The 26,917-nt window shown below is 38.4% G+C and overlaps 1 protein-coding gene across 2 annotated transcripts in view; it reads right to left on the bottom strand.

The window, feature by feature from the left end:
• Positions 1-26,917, bottom strand: part of hbs1l (HBS1 like translational GTPase) — a 66,345-nt gene that overhangs the window by 24,726 nt on the left and 14,702 nt on the right. For both annotated transcript variants that reach the window (XM_012962789.3, NM_001130349.1), the window contains 1 exon segment: positions 206-314. In XM_012962789.3, coding sequence (XP_012818243.1) covers positions 206-314 — 109 coding nt within the window.

A 26,917-nucleotide genomic window follows, 5' to 3' on the forward strand; every position in this document is an offset into this window, starting at 1 on the left:
TCTAGTGTATTTTTTATTTGTCCACAATAGCTAAGAGAATTTAATTGGTAAAGTGTTATGTGAGTAGTAATGGTATGACTGCAGATCAAGTGTACTGAATGATAAAGTGTAGCAAGAATATGTTGTATTCTTGCCATTAGTTATGGATGCAAACCACTGTCAAAGACTTATTAAAATGACAAAGTAACTCTGAGAAGGACATTACCTCGGAACATCAAATCCCATTGTTTGTTTCTTTCCAGAGACAATCATTTTGGCCATTTTTGGAACAATTTCATATTCATGTTCAGAGGCCTGCAACCCTCTTGTTTTTCCTAAACAGAAAAAGATGAGGCACAAAAAATTATATGTATCGCTGTAGTGTATTACAAGATTAGTTTAAATGTGCAGTGTGTAGTTTACTCTTGATTGCACCGATAAGCTCTTAGTCATCCTTATAGTCATTTGTAAACGGACAGTATAATCTTATATTCACTGTTTTTTTTTTTCAACACGGTCAACTTACAAAGCTGAAAACACTTTGTTTTTTAACCCTTCGCCTACCAATAATTTAGGTGCTATGTCACTGGCATGCAAAGTTACAGCCTGTAAAAGAAGAAGCAGCAAGGCTTTTGCCTACATGGTTTCAGTTGTAACTGTTTTGGTTTAAGCAGGTCCTCTTTGAAAGAGGGGTCCTGTGCACTGCTTTAGTTTCTTTGTTTACTTTGAAGAGACACTAAACTCTACTTTAACACTCTACCACATTTTCTCAATTGTGGGACTTTAAATCCCAACATTCTTTACAATACTATCAAGGTTAACATGTGCTGAGAGCTGTAGTTCAGATACAATATACAGGTATAGGACCAGTTATCCAGAATGCTTGGGACCAAGGGTATTCTGGATAAGGGGTCTTTCCGTAATTTGGATCTCCATACCTTAAGTCTACTAAAAAAATCAATAAAACATTAATTATACCCAATAGGATTGTTTTGTATCCAATAAGGATTATTTATAGCTTAGTTTGGATCAATTAAAAGGTACTGTTTTATTACTACAGAGAAAAAAGAAATAGGTTTTAAAATTCTAAATTATTTGATTAAAATGGAGTCTATGGGAGACGGGCTTCCCGTAATTCTGGGCTTCTGGATAACGGGTTTCCGGATAAGGGATCCCAAACCTGTAGTTGGTTTCTTAAAGCACTATTGCTCTAGGGCCCACACCATGAGAATCCTACCTAATATGTGTAACTCTGGTTCCATGTTCTTTGTTTCTGCAATTGGAGTTGGAAGCTCTAAGAACAGTTTTTCTAGCACTGAATAAGTATGTATTGTATCCCCATGTTACAGTGTAATTAAGCTAAAATAATCTCCAAATGTAAGAAACCAGCAACATGCTTGACTTAGCGCTGGTTTTAATATTTAATTGGTGATGTCTCTCGCATCTAAAATTATGTTTCTGGTTAGCAGAATTCTCATTGGTAAATTATTTTATATTTGCAGCGCCACACAGGGCAGATTCCTTGCTTATGAATAAATGCAGCTGGAGAATCCACTTCTATGCTCTAAGTCTAAAAAGGTTATTGATGGGCCTGCACCCAGAGCTATTGTTTAGGCCCTGGTGCATGCACACAGTTCTGTTCCAAAATCCCCTCAGTGTGCCTCCAGCCGGGCCAACACAATGGCTCCGGGCACAGGCCCATCAGTGCTTTTTAGAGCATTGGGTTTAAGTGTTCACTTTAGAACTAACAAACCACCAACTTTTCTTAATTATAGGCAACAAGCTGTTCATTAACTAGGATAAAAGGCACCTAAACATATTTGAGAGAGGAGGCTGTGAATTAAGAACAATGCAGATGAGTGAAACACTGTGATATAAGGTGCTACATAAAGAAACTCAATTTGAAAAACTGCAGGCGTGCTGACAAATGAAATTAGGACAGGATTTCAGCTGCAAGTATTTCAGTTTATGAACAAGATGTGATTGTAACCACAAATGGTTTTAAGGTTAGTTACACTGTCTATCTAATAACTTTTATCTTCAGAACCACAAACGTCTGTCTGGGGCTAGAGATTTGCCACATAGGTTCACCTTTACAAAAATCTGGCCACAGCTGAAATGAGTTTTTATATTTTATATCAATGTCTTTAATGTTCTAATGAAGATCTGACTGCAAAAAAATTGAGTATTTATTCATTGACAAAAGTGAGGAATTAAACAGTGCAAATAAAATCAAACAATTGGCTATTAGAGTGCCAATAAAATCAAACAATTGGCTATAAGAGTGCCAAGCCTTTCATGTAGTATGCAGACGGAAGGGTGCCATTAACAGGCATGGCTAACACATATTGCTGGGACGTCAGTGGCAGACTTGAAGAAAGAAAAATAAATAAAAACACAGAGGCAGAACTTAAACTGAATTTATTTACGACACAACAGTATGTTTTCTATATCATATATAGGCAACAGACAAGCGGGTTATAAAGCAGACTCATATTATCTAGGTAAAAGAAGCCCATAGCAGGGCTGGTCATACTGAAAAAGACAAAATATTTGTTGGGCCAGAAAGAATTTAATGTATAGTAGATGTGGCAAGTATCTCAATTTCTATATTTATGTTGCCGAACCAAAGATGCATAACCAAAACCTCAGAGCAATTGAGAGTGTTATCTCACGCTATAGTATACAGTTCTATAGTTTGGTATGTTCTGAATCTGCTGGTAGTTACTGTACTTTGTATTTTAATATAACTTTTCTGCAAAAAAATGTGCCTTTTTTATTGCAGTCACAGATTATTATATCAGTAAGGTGCCAAGTTTCCCCACCAGAAGTACATAGGCACTCTGTGGCCCCATGCCAGTAAAGTACCCACAAAATCTGGATGAATTGTTTAATAAAAGGTAATGTATTGCACTAAAATCAACATGAAATCTAATGTGCAGCAGTACTTTTTAGTAGTCAAGGGCTAGTGCTCCCCATCACTACTATAGACAAAAAGGATGGAATGTTCAGCCTAAAAATGTTTTCATTACACCAGAAAGGATTTCTAATATCTATGCAAAACAGAAAAGTGTTTAGGGGTATGAAATGACTCAGTATTTTTGTGCCCACAAATAACGTTCTACCCCATGTGAAATACAAAATAACCGTCTTTTATCAGTCTGAGCCTTGTTGACTAGACAAGTATGGCAAGACAAATTATCAATCGCAGTTCAGCATACATTGTGGTTACAGATGTTATAAATTTGTTTCAGGTAAGGAAGTGACACATATCTCATCTCTTGGACATCAGTAAGAATAGAAAAAGTGCAAATACAGAAAAAAGATTCTGCAGAAGAGTATGTAAAAGATACTTCTACTCAGTTAGTAGAAAGTAAACTGAAATTGTATCATTGTTGATTTAAAGGGGAATGGTTAAAAAAAATTCCACTGACATTTTTTACATGCTTTGTCTGGATGAATCCAGCACGAATCAGCAATTTGTTGTTTGCAGTAGAAAAATGAAAGCACATTCATAACCATAATCATTGTAATATAACCATAATCATGGTTAGTGAGAACATGTAAGGAAAAAGAAAGAGACCCTTTAACTGAATCATGGCTATAAACTAATGAGCATTTTAGTATATACATATTTAAATAATTAGATAGTTTTTCAGAGCACAGGTCACATGGCTGTGGCACCCTGGGAAATTAAGAATACAGCTAGCCCCATGTGAAGTTTTAAAATTAAATATAAAAAAAATCTGTGTTTTTAAAAAATGGATTTCAATGCAGGATTCTGTGTGAGAACCTCTATTAACTGAAGCATTTTGGGAAAAAAAAACATGTTTTCCCATAACTCTGTAAAATCCAGTGGTACAGGGACGAATATAAAAAATACACAGGGGCTGATTTCCTGTATCAAAGTACGAAAGGTCCGAAATACAAAAAATTTGTATTTGTTCATACTGTGCATATTTTCTGTGACTTTTTCGTATATTTGCAACAAAATTGAGACATAACCGTATTGTCGCACCAAGTACGAAAGTTTCGGATTTATTCAAGCTTCGGTATCGTGACTTTCCTTGGGCCAGGTTGGAGCTGCAGAGTGCCATTGAGCCCTATGGGAGACTTTTCTTGGGCCAGGTTGGAGGTGCAGAGTGCCATGAGTCCTATGGGAGGCTTCCAAAATCATGCACAGAAGGATCAAAGTCGGAAAGGTTTTCCCGCCGTTTATGATCGTTCAGATATAAAAATTGTGTGACTTTCGAATCCCCAACACGATATTATCGTCACTAATACGATTTTTCCGTAAGCATTTTCGTGATATTTGCGATCAGAAATTATCGTATCTAATCCGAATTTTACCCATTTCGGGATTCGAACTATAACTTTGATGAATGTGCCCCTAGTCTCTGTTAAGCATGAATATGAATTTATTTAATATCCATGCCTCATTAAGAGGTACTTCACTTTAATTAGAATATTCTATTTTAAGCAACTTTTTATTTGCTAAAAAAGGCTATAGTAGCTGATTGAGGCCACAATTTTATTTAGCTGTTCTTTATCACTTACCTTTTTTAACATTTAGATTAAAATCACTGCCTGACTGTTAAGGTAAATGTGAACCTTAGCAACCAGACAGCTGCTGTACAAAAAGCGAAATACAAAATTTACACAAAATAGTCTCAGAACATTGCCTATGCATAATCATAGCATGGGTGTACTCCTTTATACTTTCCTATTTTCTATTTCGGTGTATAATAGTACCTTGTATTTGATCCTAACTAAGCTGCATGAATCCAAATTGATGGCAAAACAATTACATGGCATGGTAATACAAATTATGGCAAGATCTCTTATCTAGAAAACCCTAGGTCCCAAACATTGAGCTTTACAGATCCTAAACCTGTACTGGTATGTACTGTAAGTATGTATATATATATATATATATATCTTTATTATATGAAGCGCTTCTTATGTATGCAGTGCTGTACTGTAGGTAATGGCTGAGCAGTATTAGACCACATTACTGCATAGTTGGGGGGAAAGAGCACACCAGGTGTGTATCCAGGTGTGGGCCTTACACCCCAGCCATATAACTTTCCAAATAACAGCTATTTATTGGGCAGCTTTGAAAATCCCATCAGGCGAGGACTGATTAGACGCATTGAGGAGGTCCGTTCTTGTGAGAGCTAAAAACACCCTTTGTACGATCTGATTGTTGGGGGGCTGAATAATCAGATCAGCCACATTTGGTCCAGAGCCAAATGGGGAAAGATTTGCTCATTTGATGAGCTTACCTAACAAGATAATCTTGTTGGGTCACCTTACGTGAAATGAGTTACTTTTTGGTCACCTACTTAAGAAATTAGGGGGCATTTACAAGGCACTACACAGACCGCACTTTGCACACTTGAAGAGCACAGAGACCTATGGTATGTTCCTTGAACTGAGCGCTGCCTACCTTAGGCAGCATATGATCCAAGAGGAGTGGGCATCAACCCACAACCCTGCCTGCCTCCTAACTTACGCCCACTTCAGATGCACAAATTAGGGAATGTGGGGAGGAGCAGACTGCATCGAATTTGCAATCCAGCACAAAGAGCAGAGGATAGATTACCCCTGGGTGCAAGTGCTTTTTAAGAAAGCAGTAAGGGGGGGGGGGCACTTGTAAATAACCCCTATTATAAGTCACAAAGGCATTCTGTGATTAAAAAAAGTATAAGGCTAAAGGCTCAAGGCTCAGTAGTTTTATACAGGTCACAGAACTCAATATGGGGTACATTATTTGTTAAAATATACAAGTTTTAGTGAGTCATGTTACATAGTTACATAGTTATAGTTACATAGGGTTGAAAAAAGACCAGTGTCCATCAAGTTCAACCCATCCAAGTAAACCCAGCACACCTAACCCACACCTACCAATCTATACACTCACATACATAAACTATAAATACAACCACTAGTACTAACTGTAGATATTAGTATCACAATAGCCTTGGATATTCTGATTGATCAAGAACTCATCCAGGCCCCTCTTAAAGGCATTAACAGAATCTGCCATTACCACATCACTAGGAAGGGCATTCCACAACCTCACTGCCCTCACCGTGAAAAACCACCTATGCTGCTTCAAATGGAAGCTCCGTTCCTCTAATCTAAAGGGGTGACCTCTGGTGCGTTGATTGTTTTTATGGGAAAAAAGAACATCCCCATCTGCCTATAATCCCCTCTAATGTACTTGTACAGAGTAATCATGTCCCCTCGTAGGCGCCTCTTTTCCAGAGAAAACAACCTCAACCTCGACAGTCTCACCTCATAGTTTAAATCTTCCATCCCCTTAACCAGTTTAGTTGCACGTCTCTGCACTTTCTCCAGCTCATTAATATCCCTCTTAAGGACTGGAGCCCAAAACTGCACCGCATACTCAAGGTGAGGCCTTACCAGGGACCTATAAAGGGGCAAAATTATGTTCTCATCCCTTGAGTCAATGCCCTTTTTTATACAAGACAGCACTTTATTTGCTTTAGTAGCCACAGAATGACACTGCCTGGCATTAGACAACTTGTTATCAACAAAAACCCCTAGATCCTTTATTCGGTGGCAAAAATAACATCACTAAGCACTGTTCATAAATGACAACATTGCTAAGTTTATAAAATTAAAATTTACAGGCTATTCATGGCTTTTGTGTAGAGCTGGGCGGTATGACCAAAAATTTATATCACGGTATTTTTCAAAATTATATCGGTGTCACGGTATTTGACGGTATTTTTTTTTCCATGCATAATTAGGTGTTAACCCCATTTCCTAATAAATTAGAGAATAATTACTGCAGTATTGAAAATTAGAGTCAGGCAAGGGAAGGATCGGCAACAGAAAGTCGTAAGGTAAATCAGGCAGGCTTAGTTTCCCAGGCAAGGCCGCAGACAACATAGCACAGGAGGAGGCGTTTGATAGCTTTAAATACCCTCCGCGCATGCGCAGAACCGGCGCCATCAGCGCGTCACAGACGTGCATGCTTTGACATGTACGTGCGCTTTGACGCACGCGCACCGTCCCGCGAGACCGGGCCGCACGGGTGAGTACCCCGACACCCCGGTATCTGAAAAATTTATATAGTTTAAAAAAAAAAAAAAAACACCGGTATTCGGTATTAAACGGTATATCGCCCAGCCCTACTTTTGTGTATTATATAGTGGATAATGTATCTGCTGTTGTAATTTATAAATATATAAAAAGTCATTAACAAGTTCCCCAATTTGTATAAAAGCATGAGGCTGCTATACAGTTCTTATAAAGGCAAGTGAGTTGAGGGAGGAAATTTGTGTAGAGAGCGTCAAGCAGGCAAGTGGGAGTAGGTGGGGGGACAAGAGGTACTTGCCTTGGGCACCAGTACTTGACTTGGCTATGCATGAAAATTACAAACTCTGGCAGCTGGCAGTCAGCTGAGTTGTTAATAATCTTGATCTAGAATGTATTCTAGATATCAAAGCATTACAGAAAAACTTTTTTTCCTTACAGTAAAAAAAAAAAAAAATGGTTATTTCCTTACATGTACCAGGGGCTTTCTTTCTGCCTATAAACATTTCACATGCACACAGTTTCATTCTGCGTGCGATATACTCAGAACACTTTATTCAAAGAACCTTTGGGGTTTTCAGAGAAAAAAAGCTACAAAGCACAAAAGCTTTTTTTGTGACTGGAAAATAAGGTCTCCTACGACTGAGGTGAAAGTCATCTTTCACTCTGAAATCAAACACTTCAGTGAGGCAAATACTAATGTAGCTAAGAAGTATCCTGTATTCACTAACACAAAATGAAGGTAAAAATGTATAAAATGAAATGAGAGGTCATTTTATGCTTCCTAATACATCATATTAGTTTTGGCTATAGGAAAAAGCATGCGATTTTGGGGTACCCTAGGCCTGTGATTTTGGAAACCCTAAGCTCATTTGGTCAGCGAGGTCTGCACACCATTTTAGATGGGGACCTGAAGTTTTGTGATCAAAAAGTAGACATAGACCTTCTTCCGAGGAAAAAAATGGTCAGTGAAAATCGTTGTTGTATTCTGTGCCCAAATGAATGCTATACGGTGACACGAGTCCAATGTTCTTTTTGCACAAAAATAATTTGTTGACCTCCTACTGAATAAGAGAAAAATCCCTCAGAAACATGGTTGCCACCTTTGTCAGAAGCAGAATTCAAACAAAAAGGGCAGGCCTATGATGTTAGCAAATGACATCCTCGATTCAGATGAACATGCCTAGTTTTTCAAGCCACAGACACTGGGAGGAGGTTTAAAACCAGTGAGGTGGCAACTCTACTTAGAAAGGTTATTGAATTCAGTAATGTCATTTCTGAACACATAAATAAAGAAGTTACAAATTTTTGTAATAATATTTGTATCCAACATATTGCCAAAAGGTATTCAGACATACTTTTAGCCAAGTATCAGGATAGTCTATGGGAAATTATATGTCCTCAGTAGGAATGTACACTGCTGAAAAGTAATTGCCCCCTGAACCTAATAACTGGTTGGGCCACCCTTAGCAGCAATAACTGCAATCAAGCGTTTGCGATAACTTGCAACGAGTCTTTTACAGCTCTCTGGAGGAATTTTGGCCCACTCATCTTTGCAGAATTGTTGTAATTCAGCTTTATTTGAGGGTTTTCTAGCATGAACCGCCTTTTTAAGGTCATGCCACAACATCTCAATAGGATTCAGGTCAGGACTTTGACTAGGCCACTCCAAAGTCTTCATTTTGTTTTTCTTCAGCCATTCAGAGGTGGATTTGCTGGTGTGTTTTGGGTCATTGTCCTGCTGCAGCACCCAAGATCGCTTCAGCTTGAGTTGACGAACAGATGGCCGGACATTCTCCTTCAGGATTTTTTGGTAGACAGTAGAATTCATGGTTCCATCTATCACAGCAAGCCTTCCAGGTCCTGAAGCAGCAAAACAACCCCAGACCATCACACTACCACCACCATATTTTACTGTTGGTATGATGTTCTTTTTCTGAAATGCTGTGTTACTTTTACGCCAGATGTAACGGGACACGCACCTTCCAAAAAGTTCAACTTTTGTCTCGTCGGTCCACAAGGTATTTTCCCAAAAGTCTTGGCAATCATTGAGATGTTTTTTAGCAAAATTGAGACGAGCCTTAATGCTTTTTGCTTAAAAGTGGTTTGCGCCTTGGAAATCTGCCATGCAGGCCGTTTTTGCCCAGTCTCTTTCTTATGGTGGAGTCGTGAACACTGACCTTAATTGAGGCAAGTGAGGCCTGCAGTTCTTAAGATGTTGTCCTGGGGTCTTTTGTGGCCTCTCGGATGAGTTGTCTCTGCGCTCTTGGGGTAATTTTGGTCGGCCGGCCACTCCTGGGAAGGTTCACCACTGTTCCATGTTTTTGCCATTTGTGGATAATGGCTCTCACTGTGGTTCGCTGGAGTCCCAAAGCTTTAGAAATGGCTTTATAACCTTTACCAGACTGATAGATCTCAATTACTTTTGTTCTCATTTGTTCCTCAATTTCTTTGGATCTTGGCATGATGTCTAGCTTTTGAGGTGCTTTTGGTCTACTTCTCTGTGTCAGGTAGCTCCTATGAAACAGGTATGGCAGTAATCAGGCCTGGGGGTGACTACAGAAATTGAACTCAGGTGTGATAAACCAGTTAAGTTATTTTTTAACAAGGGGGGCAATCACTTTTTCACACAGGGCCATGTAGATTTGGAGTTTTTTTTCTCCCTTAATAACGTAAACCTTCATTTAAAAACTGCATTTTGTGTTCAATTATGTTATCTTTGACTAATAGTTAATGGTTTTTGATGAGCAGAAACATTTAACTGTGACACACATGCAAAAGAATAAGAAATCAGGAAGGGGGCAAATAGTTTTTCACACCACTGTATATATAACCACTAATACTAACTGTAGATATTAGTATCACAATAGCCTTGGATATTCTGATTGTTCAAGAACTCATCCAGGCCCCTCTTAAAGGCATTAACAGAATCTGCCATTACCACATCTCTAGGAAGGGCATTCCCCAACCTCACTGCCCTCACCGTGAAAAACCACCTACGCTGCTTCAAATGGAAGCTCTGTTCCTCTAATCTAAAGGGGTGACCTCTGGTGCGTTGATTGGTTTTATGGGAAAAAAGAACATCCCCCATCTACCTATAATCCCCTCTAATGTACTTGTACAGAGTAATCATGTCCCCTCGCAAGTGCCTCTTTTCCAAAGAAAACAACTCCAGCCTCGACAGTCTAGCCTCATAGTTTAAATCTTCCATCCCCTTTACCAGTTTAGTTGCCGTCTCTGCACTCTCTCCAGCTCATTAATATCCTTCTTAAGGACTGGAGCCCAAAACTGCTCTGCATACTCAAGGTGAGGCCTTACCAGGGACCTATAAAGGGGCAAAATTATGTTCTCATCCCTTGAGTCAATGCCCTTTTTTATACAAGACAGAATTTTATTTGCTTTAGTAGCCACAGAATGACACTGCCTGGAATTAGACTTGTTATCTACAATAACCCCTAGATTCTTCTCCATTAAGGATACCCCCAACTAACTACCATTCGGTAGATAGTTTGTGTTTATATTATTTCTACCAAAATGTATAACTTTGCACTTATCAACATTGAACCTCATTTTCCAGTTTGCTGCCCAGATTTCCAATTTTGTCAAAACGCTCTGCAAAGTGGCAGCATCCTGCATGGAACTTATAGTTCATCAGCAAAAATAGAAACAGTACTCTCTATGCCCACCTCCAGGTCATTAATAAACAAGTTAAAAAGCAAGGGACCAAGGACTGACCCCTGCGGTACTCCACTAACAACACTGGTCCAATTAGAAAATGTTCCATTTACCACCACTCTTTGTAATCTATCCTTCAGCCAATTCTCTATCCAATTACAGATATTATGTTCTAGGCCAATATTCCTCAATTTGATCATTAACCTTCTGTGAGGTACTCTATCAAACGCTTTAGCAAAGTCCAAGTAGATGACATCAACTGCCATTCCAGCATCGAGGTTCCTGCTCACCTCTTCATAAAAGGCGACTAAATTAGTCTGGCAAGATCTGTTACGCATAAAACCATGCTGGCACAAACTAATAGTATTGTGAACTGCAATGTATTCAAGTACCCTATCCCTTATTACCCCTTGCAAAAGTTTTCCTACTACTGATGTTAGACTAACAGGCCTATAGTTTTCAGGCTGAGATAAAACTGTGTCCAGTAGCATCTACTGGTAATGAGAAGGGTTTTAATGAAACCCACTACCACCAAGTGAAATGACAAGCCTTGGTGTAGTGTAAAGGTCACACCCATTTGAGTCTGAAACAGTAAAAATACATCCTCTGGATTAATATATGGCATATCACATTCTAACACTCTGATCAAAAAGTCTGGGTTTAACAAATGCTAGAAAAACTTGCCTGAATACCTTATACTGATGGCAATGTTTGGGGGGGGGGGGGGGGGAATATTGATTTAGTCTAGGATGAGGGGCAGCCCTGTTAGGAATATATCAACTGGCTGGCGCATATTACAACAAAGGGATGCACTGGCCCAAAAAACAAGATCAACCAGATTATCAGCAGATACCTGAAGTAGTGATTTTCAGTGATTTTTACTTTCCTAGTCCTTTAAAGGAGAAGGAAAGTCAAAACCTATTAAGCACACTATTAAATAGTACTACTATTGCTGTGTAAAAACGCTATATTTCTGGCTTGCCTAGAGAAAGATTTACAGAGATACACATACTAGAACCTACATACTTGTTTCAGTGAACGGCGCCGCCATCTTGTCCAGCATGTCTGTATGGGCTGAAAAGCACAAGCCAGCCCCCCCTCCACTCCCCGCTCCTGCCACAAAGCCTCTGCCGCTCCCCGCACCTGCATGTCACAGAGTTCTCCAATGCTGCGTCGCCATGGCAACCGGACGCTCCTGCTGTGTGCGCATGCGCCGCCTACTGTATCAAGTTGCCAAGTCTGGAAGGAGCAATGCATTATGGAAATCTTCTCTACGCGGCTTCTGATCTTCTGAACAGGTGAAGTATGGGGAGACTTAAGGGCACTATTGAGACAACTGAAGGTATGCCTGCAGCTTGAGATTAACTCTTTATTAGCCTTTCCTTCTCCTTTAAGGATACATTGTACAATGAACTTCTTGTCTATGCCATACATTCTACTTTGTGGTAGCAGTTTTGGAAAAGGCTCATTCCTATTTAAATAGAATAATGCACAAAGTAAGTTTTGTACAGAATGGGTTGGCTGAGTGAAAGAACTTGATTGGCTTGTACCTGATTCCACCTGAATACCAGTGAATGACGACTGTTCCCAGAAGAGAAGAGGCTGTTCTAGCAGCAAAGGGAGGTCCAATTTCATATTGATATTGGAATTGAAATGTTGGACAGCCAAGCGTAATAACACAAAAGAAAAAGGAAATTTTACATTTAGCAAGAATTGCAAATTTCATAGGATAAAAAGCTGTATTTGTAAATAATAACATCACAAACATGCAAACACATTTTTTGAATGAACAGACTATTCAAATAGTGTCTATATAAACCAGAGGAATTGTTCCAAAATTGTTGAGTGCGGGAAATTATTAAAAAGCTGATAACATTTGCCATCATCTTTTAAAGCATGTAATAGCAGGGATCCAATTTGTGCAGCAAAATAAATAATTTTATTTTAAGCCGCAGTGTAATCAACTTCCTTAGATGCAATTACTACCAAAGTAAGACATTCACAGTGCCAACAACTGATCCAATATTTTTTTTTTACCCAGATATGAGCTGGAAGTGATCATAAACACCACTTTCTAAATATAAGCAGACACTGTGTTAGGTTTAGCAGACTGGTAGTGATTACTACTTGGGCCAATTTTAAAAAATATAAATTGAGACACAATCTATTGTGGTAAACATGGATAATGTGCAATCAATGTGCAATAAAACAAAGCCGCTGGAGAAAAAACAAAAAAACCAAGCATGTCTCATATCTATTTCATTATTTGTTTTATTGCTACTTCTGGAAATGGGCTCCAATCATCACCTACTTTATAATTAAAATTATGTAATGTATAATTAAAAATAGTACTAGCTGATAGTACTGATTTTCTGTTTGTATAAGGTGCTTTTGGACATGTGGCCTCCAGTTACGATCATATGTTCATTAGATGTGCCCTTCCAATTCAACCCAGTAGCCTTCTAGTTTTTCGGCAACCTTTCCAAACATTTTTCACCCTCTTGTACTGGATATAAAAGGTCTACACATCCCTGCAAAATGGTAGGTTTTTTTAAAAAAAAGAAACTGAGATAAATCAAAAACAATCAGATACAGTATAAAAAAGAAGTTATACAAAAACCCAGTTGCATTCGAGTGCACGCCCCCTAAACTAATGCTTAGTTGAAGCACTGTTTTATTTAATTACCAGATCTGTCAAATTGCAAAGGCATCTCTTGTGCACAACTCTCTTCAGGTCACCCCACAAAGGCTGGGCCTTTCCAGAACACTGATCCTTCTTTAGTATAGTCATTGCTTTGTTGCTTTAAATGCATGCTTTGGGTCGTTGTCATTCTGAAAGGTGAAGTTCCTCTTCAGCTTCCTATCAGATGCTTTAAGGTTTTGTGAAAAAATTGACTGATACTTGGAGCAATTAACGGAGAAGGAACGGCTAATAAAGAGTAAATTTCAAGCTACAGACATACCTTCAGTTCTCTCAATAGTGCCCTTAAGTCTCCCCATATTTCACCTGTTCAGACGATCAGAAGCCAAACAGGAAGAAAAAAAGCTGAGCTGTGTAAAGAAAGTTCCCATAATGCCTCGCTCCTGCACCAAGAGCAAGACCGGTGAACATGCTCAGTTAGTGAGACTATGAGGAAGCTTCCTGCTGATTGGCTCAGATCCACATTCCTAAGGGGAGGAGGGAGTTCTAAGCATTCTTGAGGGAGGGGGGAGCAGGAGAGGCGAGAGAGGAGAGAGCTGCGTGTCTTTGGCACAGGAAAACAGACACAGCAAATCTTTTGATAGAGGACTCAGTGCAGCGTTTCTGTGAGTGCTTATGGCTGTATTTACATTGACCTTTCTGATAAAGCTTACTTAGTTTTTACCTTTCTTTCTCCTTTAATGTATTTTTGAAAGACAGCTTGCTTAGTTGGTATGTACAATTCATTTTTCATGATTTCTTTATTCTGAATATATTGGAATTCCAAGTGATAATTCCAAGTCATAATTGTTATATTTACTTGTTGTGTTTTTCCAGTTTTCTAATCTAAAAACTCACAGAACATAGTTACGTATTGGGAGTTGTCAGAGTTCTACATATGCACCCAATAATTAATCTTAATTTATTTTTACTGTCATGTAGATTGATGGGAAATAAATGTAGAATATTTGTAGAGAGCCCTGTGGTTGCTACGGCCCTGCAAATCATTGTTCTAAATAGTTTCTTATAGCACTTGGTCAGTATTTGTTACATTTTAAGGACATTCTGTCGCTCACATTAAATTTCCACCTGCAAGGGCAATAAAATAAATAAAAAAAAAAAAAAATCCAAAGTTACTTTTTCATTGGTGTCACCAGGTAAGTGCCAAAATTTGACTTCTCTTGTATTTTGTGGTGTATATAAAAGTTTCGATAAACAATTTGCCAATGGTGAAATGTGGAAATTTGCTACATATCCACGCCTTGCAAAAAAATTCTCTCATCACTAGTCCCTTTGATGTTGCTCTTATTGGCCTCAAAGTAGGTGCCCATTTTGAAATTTATGGCTTTGAGGCGAGATTTGGAGTTTGGAGTTGAAGTTCCCATAATGCCTCGCTCCTGCACCAAAAGCAAGACATGTACATGTGCAGTTTGTAAAACTATATATCAGCTTCCTGCTGATTGGCTCAGAGCCACATTCCTAAGGGGGGGGGGGGGGGGAGTGAGTTCTTAGCATTCTTTAGGGAAGGTGGAGCAGGAGAGAGCAGAGAGCTGTGTGTCTCTGGCAGAGAATAACAGACACAACTAATGTTTTGACAGAGAAGGCAGTGCAGCGTTTCTGTGAGTGCTTATGTCTGTATTTACATAGACCTTTCTGAAAAAGGTGTTTTTGTGATGATGCGCTAGAGTAGAGAATAATCCTACAGGACCAGCCAGACTTTATCTAAGCTTAATCAGAGTCAATTTAATTGAGGTCAGGTGCATACTAACTACTATTTGAGATGAGACTAAGGGGCACATTCATCAAAGTACGATGTCAAATCCCAAAATGGGTAAAATTCGGATTAGATACGATAATTTCTGATGATCGCAAATATCACGAAAATGCTTATGAAAAATCTTATTAGTCACAATAATATCGTATTGGCAATCCGAAAATCACAAAATTTTCATATCCGAACGATCATAAACGGCAGGAAAACCTCTCTGACTTTGTTCCTTCGTGCATGATTTTGGAAGCCTCCCATAGGACTCAATGGCACTCTGCAGCTCCAACCTGGCCCAAGGAAAGTCACGATACCGAAGCTTGAATGAATACGAAACTTTCGTACTTGGCCCGATAATGCGACTTTGTCGCACAAATTTTGTTGCAAAGTATGAAAAAGTTGCGTAAAGTACGAAAAAGTCGCAGAAAATACACAAAGTACGAACAAATACAATTTTGTTGTATTTCAGACCTGTGGTACTTTGATAAATCAGCCCCTAAATGTGATTAGTTGATTCTGAATGCAGATACTTCTATTATTATTATTATTAATAATAATAATGCCACCAGATTTTTGTATGATTATTGCTTTTCCTTCTTTTACTGGACTATTAATCTGTTTTTAACTTCTTTGTATAGATGGCAATTTTGCAATAAAGGTGGAATCACCAAAACATGACATTTTGCAGGGGTGGGTAGACTTTTTATATCCAGTATATGAAAATAGCCATTTCCATATTTTATTTGTTGAATGGGAGAAAAATTAAAGAGTAGAAATGCCCTTGTTTGTCAAAGCTTGCAATTTAGGGCTCTGGTACACGGGGAGATTTAGTCGCCCGCGGCAAAACTCCCTGCTCGCGGGCGACTAATCTCCCCGAGTTGCCTTCCCCCTGCCATCCCACCGGCGAACGTGTAAGTCGCCGGCGGGGCGATTTCGGGAAAAAGCCTCGCGAGTCTTAGGTCTTAGTCTTAGGGGAGCAATATAAACAGAGGAAAAGTGTAGTGAATATGTGAAGGAAAGGGGCCTTTTGGAAATACTGTGCACTGGTGTTTAAAGAATATATTGATTCTAGATTTGAGTAAGCGCAGACATGTGGCGCAAAGTGGCAGAATTTCAATTTTAAGATCTATGATAAAGCTATTGTGCTTAAGCAAAAAACAGCAGTGGTTAAATCATCCAAACTCTGACTGCCATGAGAACACCGGCAGGAACAGAGCCTACTTGTTACCACCAGTGTGTGCCATAAGCACAGTTTTGCAAAGTGTGTATGAAGTGGCAAGTGTGGCTGGGAATTCTGCCTGCCGCTGTTTTCTGCCTGAGCAAAGCAGCATTAAAAGTTCCATCTTTGCCATAATCCTAAACATGTGGACATATGTAGTAGCTAAAGGCACAACAGAGGCATAGATGGTAACCTATAGTCACATGAAAAAGTAAGTTTGCCCCATGACAATTTCTGACTTTTTAAACATACATTTGCTCTTAATTTCTACATTACTTGGTAAAGGTGATATAACAAATATCAGACATAATTTACTATTGTAGTCCAATAGTAATTTAAATACACAAATGCAAATGTGGCTTAAGAATAAGTTAGTACAGCCAAATATTTATCAATTACTCAAACCACTAATATTGATGCACCAGATCAGATACAAATTATTAAAATCATTTGAGAGGCTCTTGAACTACCCGTTTTAAACATCAGACATTTAGTCTGGTTTGTTGTCGAACTATATGGTACCACCATGCTTACACTGAAATAGCAGTCTAAAGAGAAGTTTGTAAATGCCTGTGGAAAGTGGATGCCAGTGGAAAATTTCAAACTGCCTACTTGGCCAAGCTAGGCTGTCACAGCAAGTTCAGTGCAAGATCCAGATGTTTCTAAGAACCCTAGACTTTTATCTCGGGAACTACAGGAAAACTTTTGCCACTACTGATTTTAAAGTGCATGAGTCTACCATTAAAAAGAGAGGCTTCATAAATTCCTCAACATGTGAGGAATTTGACGAGGAATCCTTTGCTGTTCAGCAAGAACATCACATAGTGATGAGTGGAATTTTTCAGCAGGCAAGCACAAAACATGTTTGGCAAAATCCAATTCTTAATAACATGATACCAACTGTAAGCAACGGAAAAGCAAAGATTACAGATTGTATCTTCTGCATCAGGGCACCATCATAATATCCACTTTGAGCTCTTCACTGCACCAAAGAATGCGTAAGGATAATGTGAGAAAAGGTAAACCAAAATAAGACCTTGCAACATGACAATGCCCCTAAACATTTTTGATAAATCCATCAAGGAATAAGTGAAAAAGACAAGGAGGATTCTGGAATAGCCAAGTCAAAGCCTGGATGTAAATACTATCAAAATGTTGGGGGGAGGGGGCAAATAGGAGCAGGCTCTGCAGGGAAAAAAATCCTTAAACATAGTACAAAGGAATTTAAATAACAAATGAATACCTATTCAGACTGGCTGAAACATTTGTTGATGCAATTCCTATTTTAACAACCAATGTTAAGAGGACAATCTCAAGTTACCATAGGAGATATTCCATTTCTATCTGAAAATGAGCCACCAAAGGATCACTAAAAATTACATTTCATCATAAAAGCTGCAACTGTAGTGATGATTTACAAGCCCAATACTGAAATGTGTAAACTAGGACTTGTCTAAAGAGCAAGTCTAAAGGAAACACACATCCTAGAAATGGCTTTTGTGAAGGAAGCAAGACATAAGAGCATGGAGCATAAAAATATCATCCCATAATTAAAAGCTAGTGAAAGCTGATCAGAACTGCCTTCTCATGAGTTTTGTATAAAAACTAACAAAAGTAACCTGCTTCATAAGCAGGAAATGAAAAGGCAAAGGCGCAGGCTGCCTATACCTACCTTTGCGTCACCATGATCACCATGAGCTATATTTGCTGCCTTTCTCATTAACAATTTTTCTGTCCTTTATTCTTATGCTTGCTCTTAACGCATTTGTCTGATATTTGCCACTTTCTTACCCTTCCCATTATCCTTTTGTAAGTATCCCACACTAACATTTTTTGTAAATTTTATTTAATAATTTTTATAATTATTTTCCATTGTATACTTATTTATGGTAGTTATTATGACACTTGTCCTTCCTGTGTGTAACTGTATATATTTAAAGATTATACAGTGCTGTGTATCCTTGTAGCGCTTAATAAATAAAGTTATACATACATAATAACCTCTATTTGCCTCTTCACTTTTTGACACCTGTGCATTACTCCATATGGTTTAATTAGTGCTTACCTCTCCCACTAAGTCCTCATTCTCTCTTTCATTGTTACTTGTAATTCTTCTACCAACCAAGTTATCCATTCAGCTCTTACCATGCAACTGGCTCTATGCATTATACATGCTTTCCTACCAGCATGCAAGAGTAAGATTTGTTCATATAGGCACACACAAATTGTAAGCCAGTACGACAGTTCAGGTCAACATAGTGCATTTTGTTGCACACAAATCTACTCCAGTGCGAGACAGAAAATACCTTTCTGATGTTTAACTACTGGCAAGTTATAAAGACAGATGCAAATGTACTTTCTGACATCCTCCAGCCCAGGCAACAAAATTGGACAAACTTGCGTAAGTTTACAAACTGGAACTAAAGTAGGTAAAGTTTCCACGTAAAGGCAATATGCTTGCATTGACAAATGTATACTTAAAGCTCTGGACTCATATAGTATTTGATCTGTAGCGTCACTTATCTTGATTAAGGCTGGTTTAGACTGAACAGAAATGGCTCCTACCAAAAACTAATACCACTTGACCTGCCTGGTTATGAATGTCCTTTAGCTGTGGCCGTCCTATGAATGGTAGTAAGGTATATGTTTTACGAAATGCTTATAATAATATACATGCTTCTCATTTATAATTAATAAAATTTTAAAAAAAAAATTATATATATATTATATATATATATATATATATATATATATATATATATATATATATATATATATATATATATATATACACATATATACAGTGGAGGAAATAATTATTTGACCCCTCACTGATTTTGTAAGTTTGTCCAATGACAAAGAAATGAAAAGTCTCAGAACAGTATCATTTCAATGGTAGGTTTATTTTAACAGTGGCAGATAGCACATCAAAAGGAAAATCGAAAAAATAACTTTAAATAAAAGATAGCAACTGATTTGCATTTCATTGAGTGAAATAAGTTTTTGAACCCCTACCAACCATTAAGAGTTCTGGCTCCCACAGAGTGGTTAGACACTTCTACTCAATTAGTCAACCTCATTAAGGACACCTGTCTTAACTAGTCACCTGTATAAAAGACACCTGTCCACAGAATCAATCAATCAAGCAGACTCCAAACTCTCCAACATGGGAAAGACCAAAGAGCTGTCCAAGGATGTCAGAGACAAAATTGTAGACCTGCACAAGGCTGGAATGGGCTACAAAACCATTAGCAAGAAGCTGGGAGAGAAGGTGACAACTGTTGGTGCGATTGTTCGAAAATGGAAGGAGCACAAAATGACCATCAATCGACCTCGCTCTGGGGATCCACGCAAGATCTCACCTCATGGGGTGTCAATGATTCTGAGAAAGGTGAAAAAGCATCCTAGAACTACACGGCAGGAGTTAGTTAATGACCTCAAATTAGCAGGGACCACAGTCACCAAGAAAACCATTGGAAACACATTACACCGCAATGGATTAAAATCCTGAAGGGCTCGCAAGGTCCCCTGCTCAAGAAGGCACATGTGCAGGCCCGTCTGAAGTTTGCCAATGAACACCTGAATGATTCTGTGAGTGACTGGGAGAAGGTGCTGTGGTCTGATGAGACCAAAATAGAGCTCTTTGGCATTAACTCAACTCGCTGTGTTTGGAGGAAGAAAAATGCTGCCTATGACCCCCAAAACACCGTCCCCACCGTCAAGCATGGGGGTGGAAACATTTTGCTTTGGGGGTGTTTTTCTGCTAAGGGCACAGGACAACTTATTCGCATTAACGGGAAAATGGACGGAGCCATGTATCGTGAAATCCTGAACGACAACCTCCTTCCCTCTGCCAGGAAACTGAAAATGGGTCGTGGATGGGTGTTCCAGCACGACAATGACCCAAAACATACAGCAAAGGCAACAAAGGAGTGGCTCAAGAAGAAGCACATTAAGGTCATGGAGTGGCCTAGTCAGTCTCCGGACCTTAATCCAATAGAAAACCTATGGAGGGAGCTCAAGCTCAGAGTTGCACAGAGACAGCCTCGAAACCTTAGGGATTTAGAGATGATCTGCAAAGAGGAGTGGACCAACATTCCTCCTAAAATGTGCGCAAACTTGGTCATCAATTACAAGAAACGTTTGACCTCTGTGCTTGCAAACAAGGGTTTTTCCACTAAGTATTAAGTCTTTTTTTGTTAGAGGGTTCAAAAACTTATTTCACTCAATGAAATGCAAATCAGTTGCTATCTTTTATTTAAAGTTATTTTTTCGATTTTCCTTTTGATGTGCTATCTGCCACTGTTAAAATAAACCTACCATTGAAATGATACTGTTCTGAGACTTTTCATTTCTTTGTCATTGGACAAACTTACAAAATCAGTGAGGGGTCAAATAATTATTTCCTCCACTGTATATATATATATATATATATATATATATATATATATATATATATATATATATATACTATTTGCCCCCTTCCTGATTTCTTATTCTTTTGCATGTTTGTCACACAAAATGTTTCTGATCATCAAACACATTTAACTATTAGTCAAAGATAACACAAGTAAACACAAAATGCAGTTTTTAAAATGAGGGTTTTTATTATTTAGGGAGAAAAAAAATCCAAACCTACATGGCCCTGTGTGAAAAAGTAATTGCCCCCTGAACCTAATAACTGGTTGGGCCACCCTTAGCAGCAATAACTGCAATCAAGCGTTTGCGATAACTTGCAACAAGTCTTTTACAGCGCTCTGGAGGAATTTTGGCCCACTCATCTTTGCAGAATTGTTGTAATTCAGCTTTATTTGAGGGTTTTCTAGCATGAACCGCCTTTTTAAGGTCATGCCACAACATCTCAATAGGATTCAGTTTAGGACTTTGACTAGGCCACTCCAAAGTCTTCATTTTGTTTTTCTTCAGCCATTCAGAGGTGGATTTGCTGGTGTGTTTTGGGTCATTGTCCTGCTGCAGCACCCAAAATCGCTTCAGCTTGAGTTGACGAACAGATGGCCGGACATTCTCCTTCAGGATTTTTTGGTAGACAGTAGAATTCATGGTTCCATCTATCACAGCAAGCCTTCCAGGTCCTGAAGCAGCAAAACAACCCCAGACCATCACACTACCACCACCATATTTTACTGTTGGTATGATGTTCTTTTTCTGAAATGCTGTGTTACTTTTACGCCAGATGTAACGGGACAGGCACCTTCCAAAAAGTTCAACTTCTGTCTTGTCTGTCCACAAGGTATTTTCCCAAAAGTCTTGGCAATCATTGAGATGTTTTTTAGCAAAATTGAGACAAGCCTTAATGTTCTTTTTGCTTAAAAGTGGTTTGCGCCTTGGAAATCTGCCATGCAGGCCGTTTTTGCCCAGTCTCTTTCTTATGGTGGAGTCGTGAACACTGACCTTAATTGAGGCAAGTGAGGCCTGCAGTTCTTTAGATGTTGTTCTGGGGTCTTTTGTGGCCTCTCGGATGAGTTGTCTCTGCGCTCTTGGGGTAATTTTGGTCGGCTGGCCACTCCTGGGAAGGTTCACCACTGTTCCATGTTTTTGCCATTTGTGGATAATGGCTCTCACTGTGGTTCGCTGGAGTCCCAAAGCTTTAGAAATGGCTTTATAACCTTTACCAGACTGATAGATCTCAATTACTTTTGTTCTCATTTGTTCCTCAATTTCTTTGGATCTTGGCATGATGTCTAGCTTTTGAGGTGCTTTTGGTCTACTTCTCTGTGTCAGGTAGCTCCTATTTAAGTGATTTCTTGATTGAAACAGGTGTGGCAGTAATCAGGCCTGGGGGTGACTACAGAAATTGAACTCAGGTGTGATAAACCACAGTTAAGTTATTTTTTAACAAGGGGGGCAATAAATTTTTCACACAGGGCCATGTAGATTTGGAGTTTTTTTTCTCCCTTAATAACGTAAACCTTCATTTAAAAACTGCATTGTGTGTTAAATTATGTTATCTTTGACTAATAGTTAATGGTTTTTGATGAGCAGAAACATTTAAGTGTGACAAACATGCAAAAGAATAAGAAATCAGGAAGGGGGCAAATAGTTTTTCACAAAGGCTGCTATTAGGGACACAAACTGACTGAGAAAGTTGATAACTTTGTGTAACTTTAAACTTCATTACATTTATCAAAAATGAGATGTTAAGTTTAATAGTTAAAATTAGAACACAAAAAATAACATCTTTATAATGTATCATCACACAATGTATATTTAAAAGGCGGCATTATCTTCAAAGTCTATAAAACAAGTCAACAAAAGAAACAGCAAAATATATTTTTGTAGCTAGGCACAAGATCTTAATCTGTTGATGGTTTGTTGATCAAAATAACTATAACCTACTTCTACTTTTAGGCTAGCCAATGTAATGAAACTTTTGAACATAAATGAAAATTTGAAGAGAAAAAAAAATTGGAGTGTATCATTTTTTCCAGTGTAGGTGTGGTATCAAAAGCAACTAAAAGCAGAAAGACATGAGAACCTTTTGAACTGCTCAGTCATGACATCACGTGTTGATCTAAAGGAAGCCACATCCTTTGTTGAGCCCACACAAGACAGTAGGACTCGATTCCAAAACATTGTTACTTAACAGTACAAATTAACAAAATAATATATGGCCTTCAAACTTATTACATTGTCATATTTTAAATTAAGATGGACTTGCTGCTGGGTAACCTTTTCTAGGAAATGTGTTTGCACAGAGATGATCTCTTTTAATTGGAGGACCATGTCAGAAAATGTTAGAAACAAGTAAGAGAAAACGCTAACCTGACCACAGCCCAAGTTTTGTGGAAAGTCCTTTAAAATGGTTCATTTGAATTACCATTTTTCTGTGAAAGGAAGAGTACCTTCCTTAGCACAACCAAATCAAATATGCTCATACCCAAAGATTTTCTATTTTTAAAGTGGAACATTCATCACTATGATATTCAAACACACAACCATTGTCCAGCACAACTTATTAGTTGTGTGAGACCTTGGAGAACTGTGCCCCAGCACATGGGCACACCTAGAGGGGACAGAGAGGAGTGCTTATTATCAGTGCATTATTGTGACTTTTACACCAATGGGGCAGGTTTAACATTTTTCATTATTTTTTACGAAAATTTTTTGCCTTGTCGCATGACAACAGCGACCTTTTCGAACTGTCACACAAAAAACAGCGTCAAAAAACAAAAACCTCTAAAATTTCAAAGCAAAAGGAGGACCCTTTTGATTAAAGTTTTAGCGCTAAAAACCTAAATTGGAAGAAAAAAAATCCGATGGCTAGTAAATGAACCCTTAAGTGTTTTTTTCAATTTCTCAAAGCAGACAGTGAGGCATCATTAAACAATAAGGCGCATTATAAATATCAGGGAAAAAAAATGAGTAGCAAATTTATAAACCATTCACTGTGCAACACTGAAGAATATTTTGGCTCTAAATACATGTTAATAACAGTAGTTATAATGTGTGCTTTTTATATGTTTAGGTCTCTCTGTATAATATACTGCTGGGACCAATTACTGTGTATCATATATTGTGGGGGATACTATGTGCTGTATATTCATGGGGCCAGTTACTGTTATATATTGTGGGGGGCACTATATGCCATACATTTATGGGGCCATATTTATGTGCATCATATATTATGGGGGCCATGTTACTCCATATATTGATGGGACCAGTCACTGCGGTTTATTATTTAAAAAAATAGAATAAATAACTTTAAAACATCATTATATCCTATAACATGACTTAACTTAGATCTCGGCCCAGAGATCCCTATAAAACATCACTAAAGATTTATATAAAGTCCTCTTTTACCCTTAAAGGACATGTAACCCCTACATTTTCCTACCATGTATATAATTTGGGCACATCTCCCCCCACCCAAAACACATAATTTGTATTGCAATATATCCCCTCCGTCTGCCAACACTATCAGCTTTCATCGGGTGGCCATTTTCCCTCTCACACATCTTTAGTCACATTTATGTCTGCAAACAGTATGTGTGCTGTAAAGTTCAGCAATGAAAAATGCAGGCTTACACAGGCAGGAGTTACTTTGATAAAAGGCCCTGTTTGGATTGTGCCCTGTAAGCTGTAAAATGGTAAAGCAAAGCTCAGGAGAGGAGGTTAGGACAAAAAACATGTTTCTCTGGCAGAAAGCACAGCTAGAGCAGAGTTTCTATGGAAACCAGCAGTACCATCTCTTCATTGGCTGCTAGACTGGATGGCGTGTTTGGTAACCTGAGTTGAGAAGAATTGAGCATGCCCAGTTAACTAAGAGCCAAAGCCACTGCCTAAGGGAGGGGCCCCCAAGTAGGTTACAGGGGGAAAAGGAATCCTAAGTGATTAGGGGAATGCTGCAGCCATACTGTTAACCTTTGAACAACAGAAATTACAGGCATTTTTAACATATTTTAAACAGTCTGTTCACTAATTAACTGTCTTTTATGGGGTACTCTTTAAAGTATGAAAGTTGAGTATTATAATATAAGCCTGATGTGAAACAACAAATATAGTAAGGTGAATGGCTTTTGTAGAAAGTTTCTATATGGAAGGAAAAGAACACTAATAGAACACTCTACCAAAACAGTTTTGTTCTAGGTTATTGTAGGGGAATAGCATTGTAGTTTTGGATTAAAAACAAATGCACGTATCAAGTTAAATGCACCCAGCCTCTAGATAATGCAACGGAAATAGGTTAAAAAAAAAAAAAAATCAGCCATATATTGCCCATATTTCCCTAATAGAAAAATGTACCTCCATAAAGAACTAGGCTTTAACTTCAATGGTTTGTATTTGAACTATTCCGGTTACAGGAGAATAGGTTGTTCTGCAAAGAAAGACTTATTTCTATGAACATTTGTGTTTATTCTTGAGTGGGATAGCCATTAATATATAAATGATAAATATAATTGGGAAATCTCAACCAGACTAACACAATAGTGGCTTTTGGTGACCAAATTATGAAGATTTGTACGTACAATACTTGTTTGCCAGCAAACCCCTATACTGTTCTAAATCCATGAATGGTTATTCTATTGTCATATGCATCATATTAAATACATTATATTTAAACCACAGAAAAAGAAACTTCATTTTATTGGTGTTAGTAGTTCTTTTAAAGATACGTTTTTTTTTCCAAAGGCTGCAAACGGTGTGTGGGGTTGAAAGAAACAGTTACTGAACAGCTGGATTTGGATATTATTTAAAGACATACCTATAGATTTGGAGGGTTTTGTCTTTTGTATGTTGTGAAACTTACAGTGAAGGACGAGACGCAAGGAAGCTTTGCTACAAAATGTTACCAATTAGGAGCATCGGAGATAAACACCTCTACTTAAAGGAGAAGGAAAGGCAAAGTCACTTGGGGGTGCCAAAATGTTAGGCACCCCCAAGTGACTTTAATCGCCTACCATGTACCCTGGGCTGGTGCCCCTGTTAGGAGAAAACAGCACCCGCCCGGGGCACCTGTAGCGCAGCGCTTCCTCCTTCCTGCTTCGTTTTCTGGCAAATTCCAGTGGGCGGCGCATGTGCAGTAGAGTAAAAAGCCGACTTTTCTGTTAAAGTTCAGCTTTTCACGCTACTGCGCAAGCAAAGCAGGAAGTGCTGCAGCTACCCCGGGCTGGTGCTGTTCTCTCCGAACAGGGGCACCAGCCTGGGGTACAAGGTAGGCGATTTAAGTCACTTGGGGGTGCCTAACATTTTGACACCCCAAGTGACTTTGCCTTTTCTTCTCCTTTAAGGTCTCCATACACGGGCCGATTCTAGCTGCCGACAGTCCCTTAGTCTTGAACTATACATTTTTTTAAAAATTCCTAAATTGGATTTACATGATATAAATGTTTATCCTTGGGTAATCTCTGTCAAGTAACTTGACTTTATCACTGTGAAATATTTAGATTTCAGTAATGGAAACGGTTTAAGTCTACTAAATAATAGTGGAAGCAAACCAAGTCGCTAATAACTTTTACTGGCAATGGGCAGGAAGTTTTTCATGCCTAGAATAAATTTGCTGGGGGTCATTTATGAAATCTGCATCTGTACAGTAAATCATAGAAAAATCAGCACTGTACTTTCATCAGTCTATACAGGCAGAATAATAAAAGCTAATGCATGTTTGCCATGTTGTTGAAACATACAATCATCAATGGAAATATTTACTATTACAGGTATGTGATCTGTTATGCAGAAACTTGCTAGCCAGAAAGCTCCATATTATGGGAAAATCATCTCCCACAGAGTGCATTTTAAGTAAAGTTATATATTTAAAAATTATTTCTTGTTTCTCTGTAATCATAAAAAAGTACCTTGTAAGATATAATTAGTCCTTAAAAAAAGAAAAACAGTCCGGGTTTAATTATTTAAATTGATTCTTTAGTAGACTTAAGGTGGCCATACACGCACCGATATTATCGTACGAAACCTCGTTTCGTACGATAATCGGTGCGTGTATGGCATGTCAGCGAGCCGACCGATATCGCAGGAAGCTGCTGAAATCGGTCGGCTCGCCGATCGGCCAAGTTAG

The sequence above is a fragment of the Xenopus tropicalis genome, chromosome 5 (genome assembly GCF_000004195.4).
Source record: "Xenopus tropicalis strain Nigerian chromosome 5, UCB_Xtro_10.0, whole genome shotgun sequence".
Classification (NCBI taxonomy): domain Eukaryota; kingdom Metazoa; phylum Chordata; class Amphibia; order Anura; family Pipidae; genus Xenopus; species Xenopus tropicalis.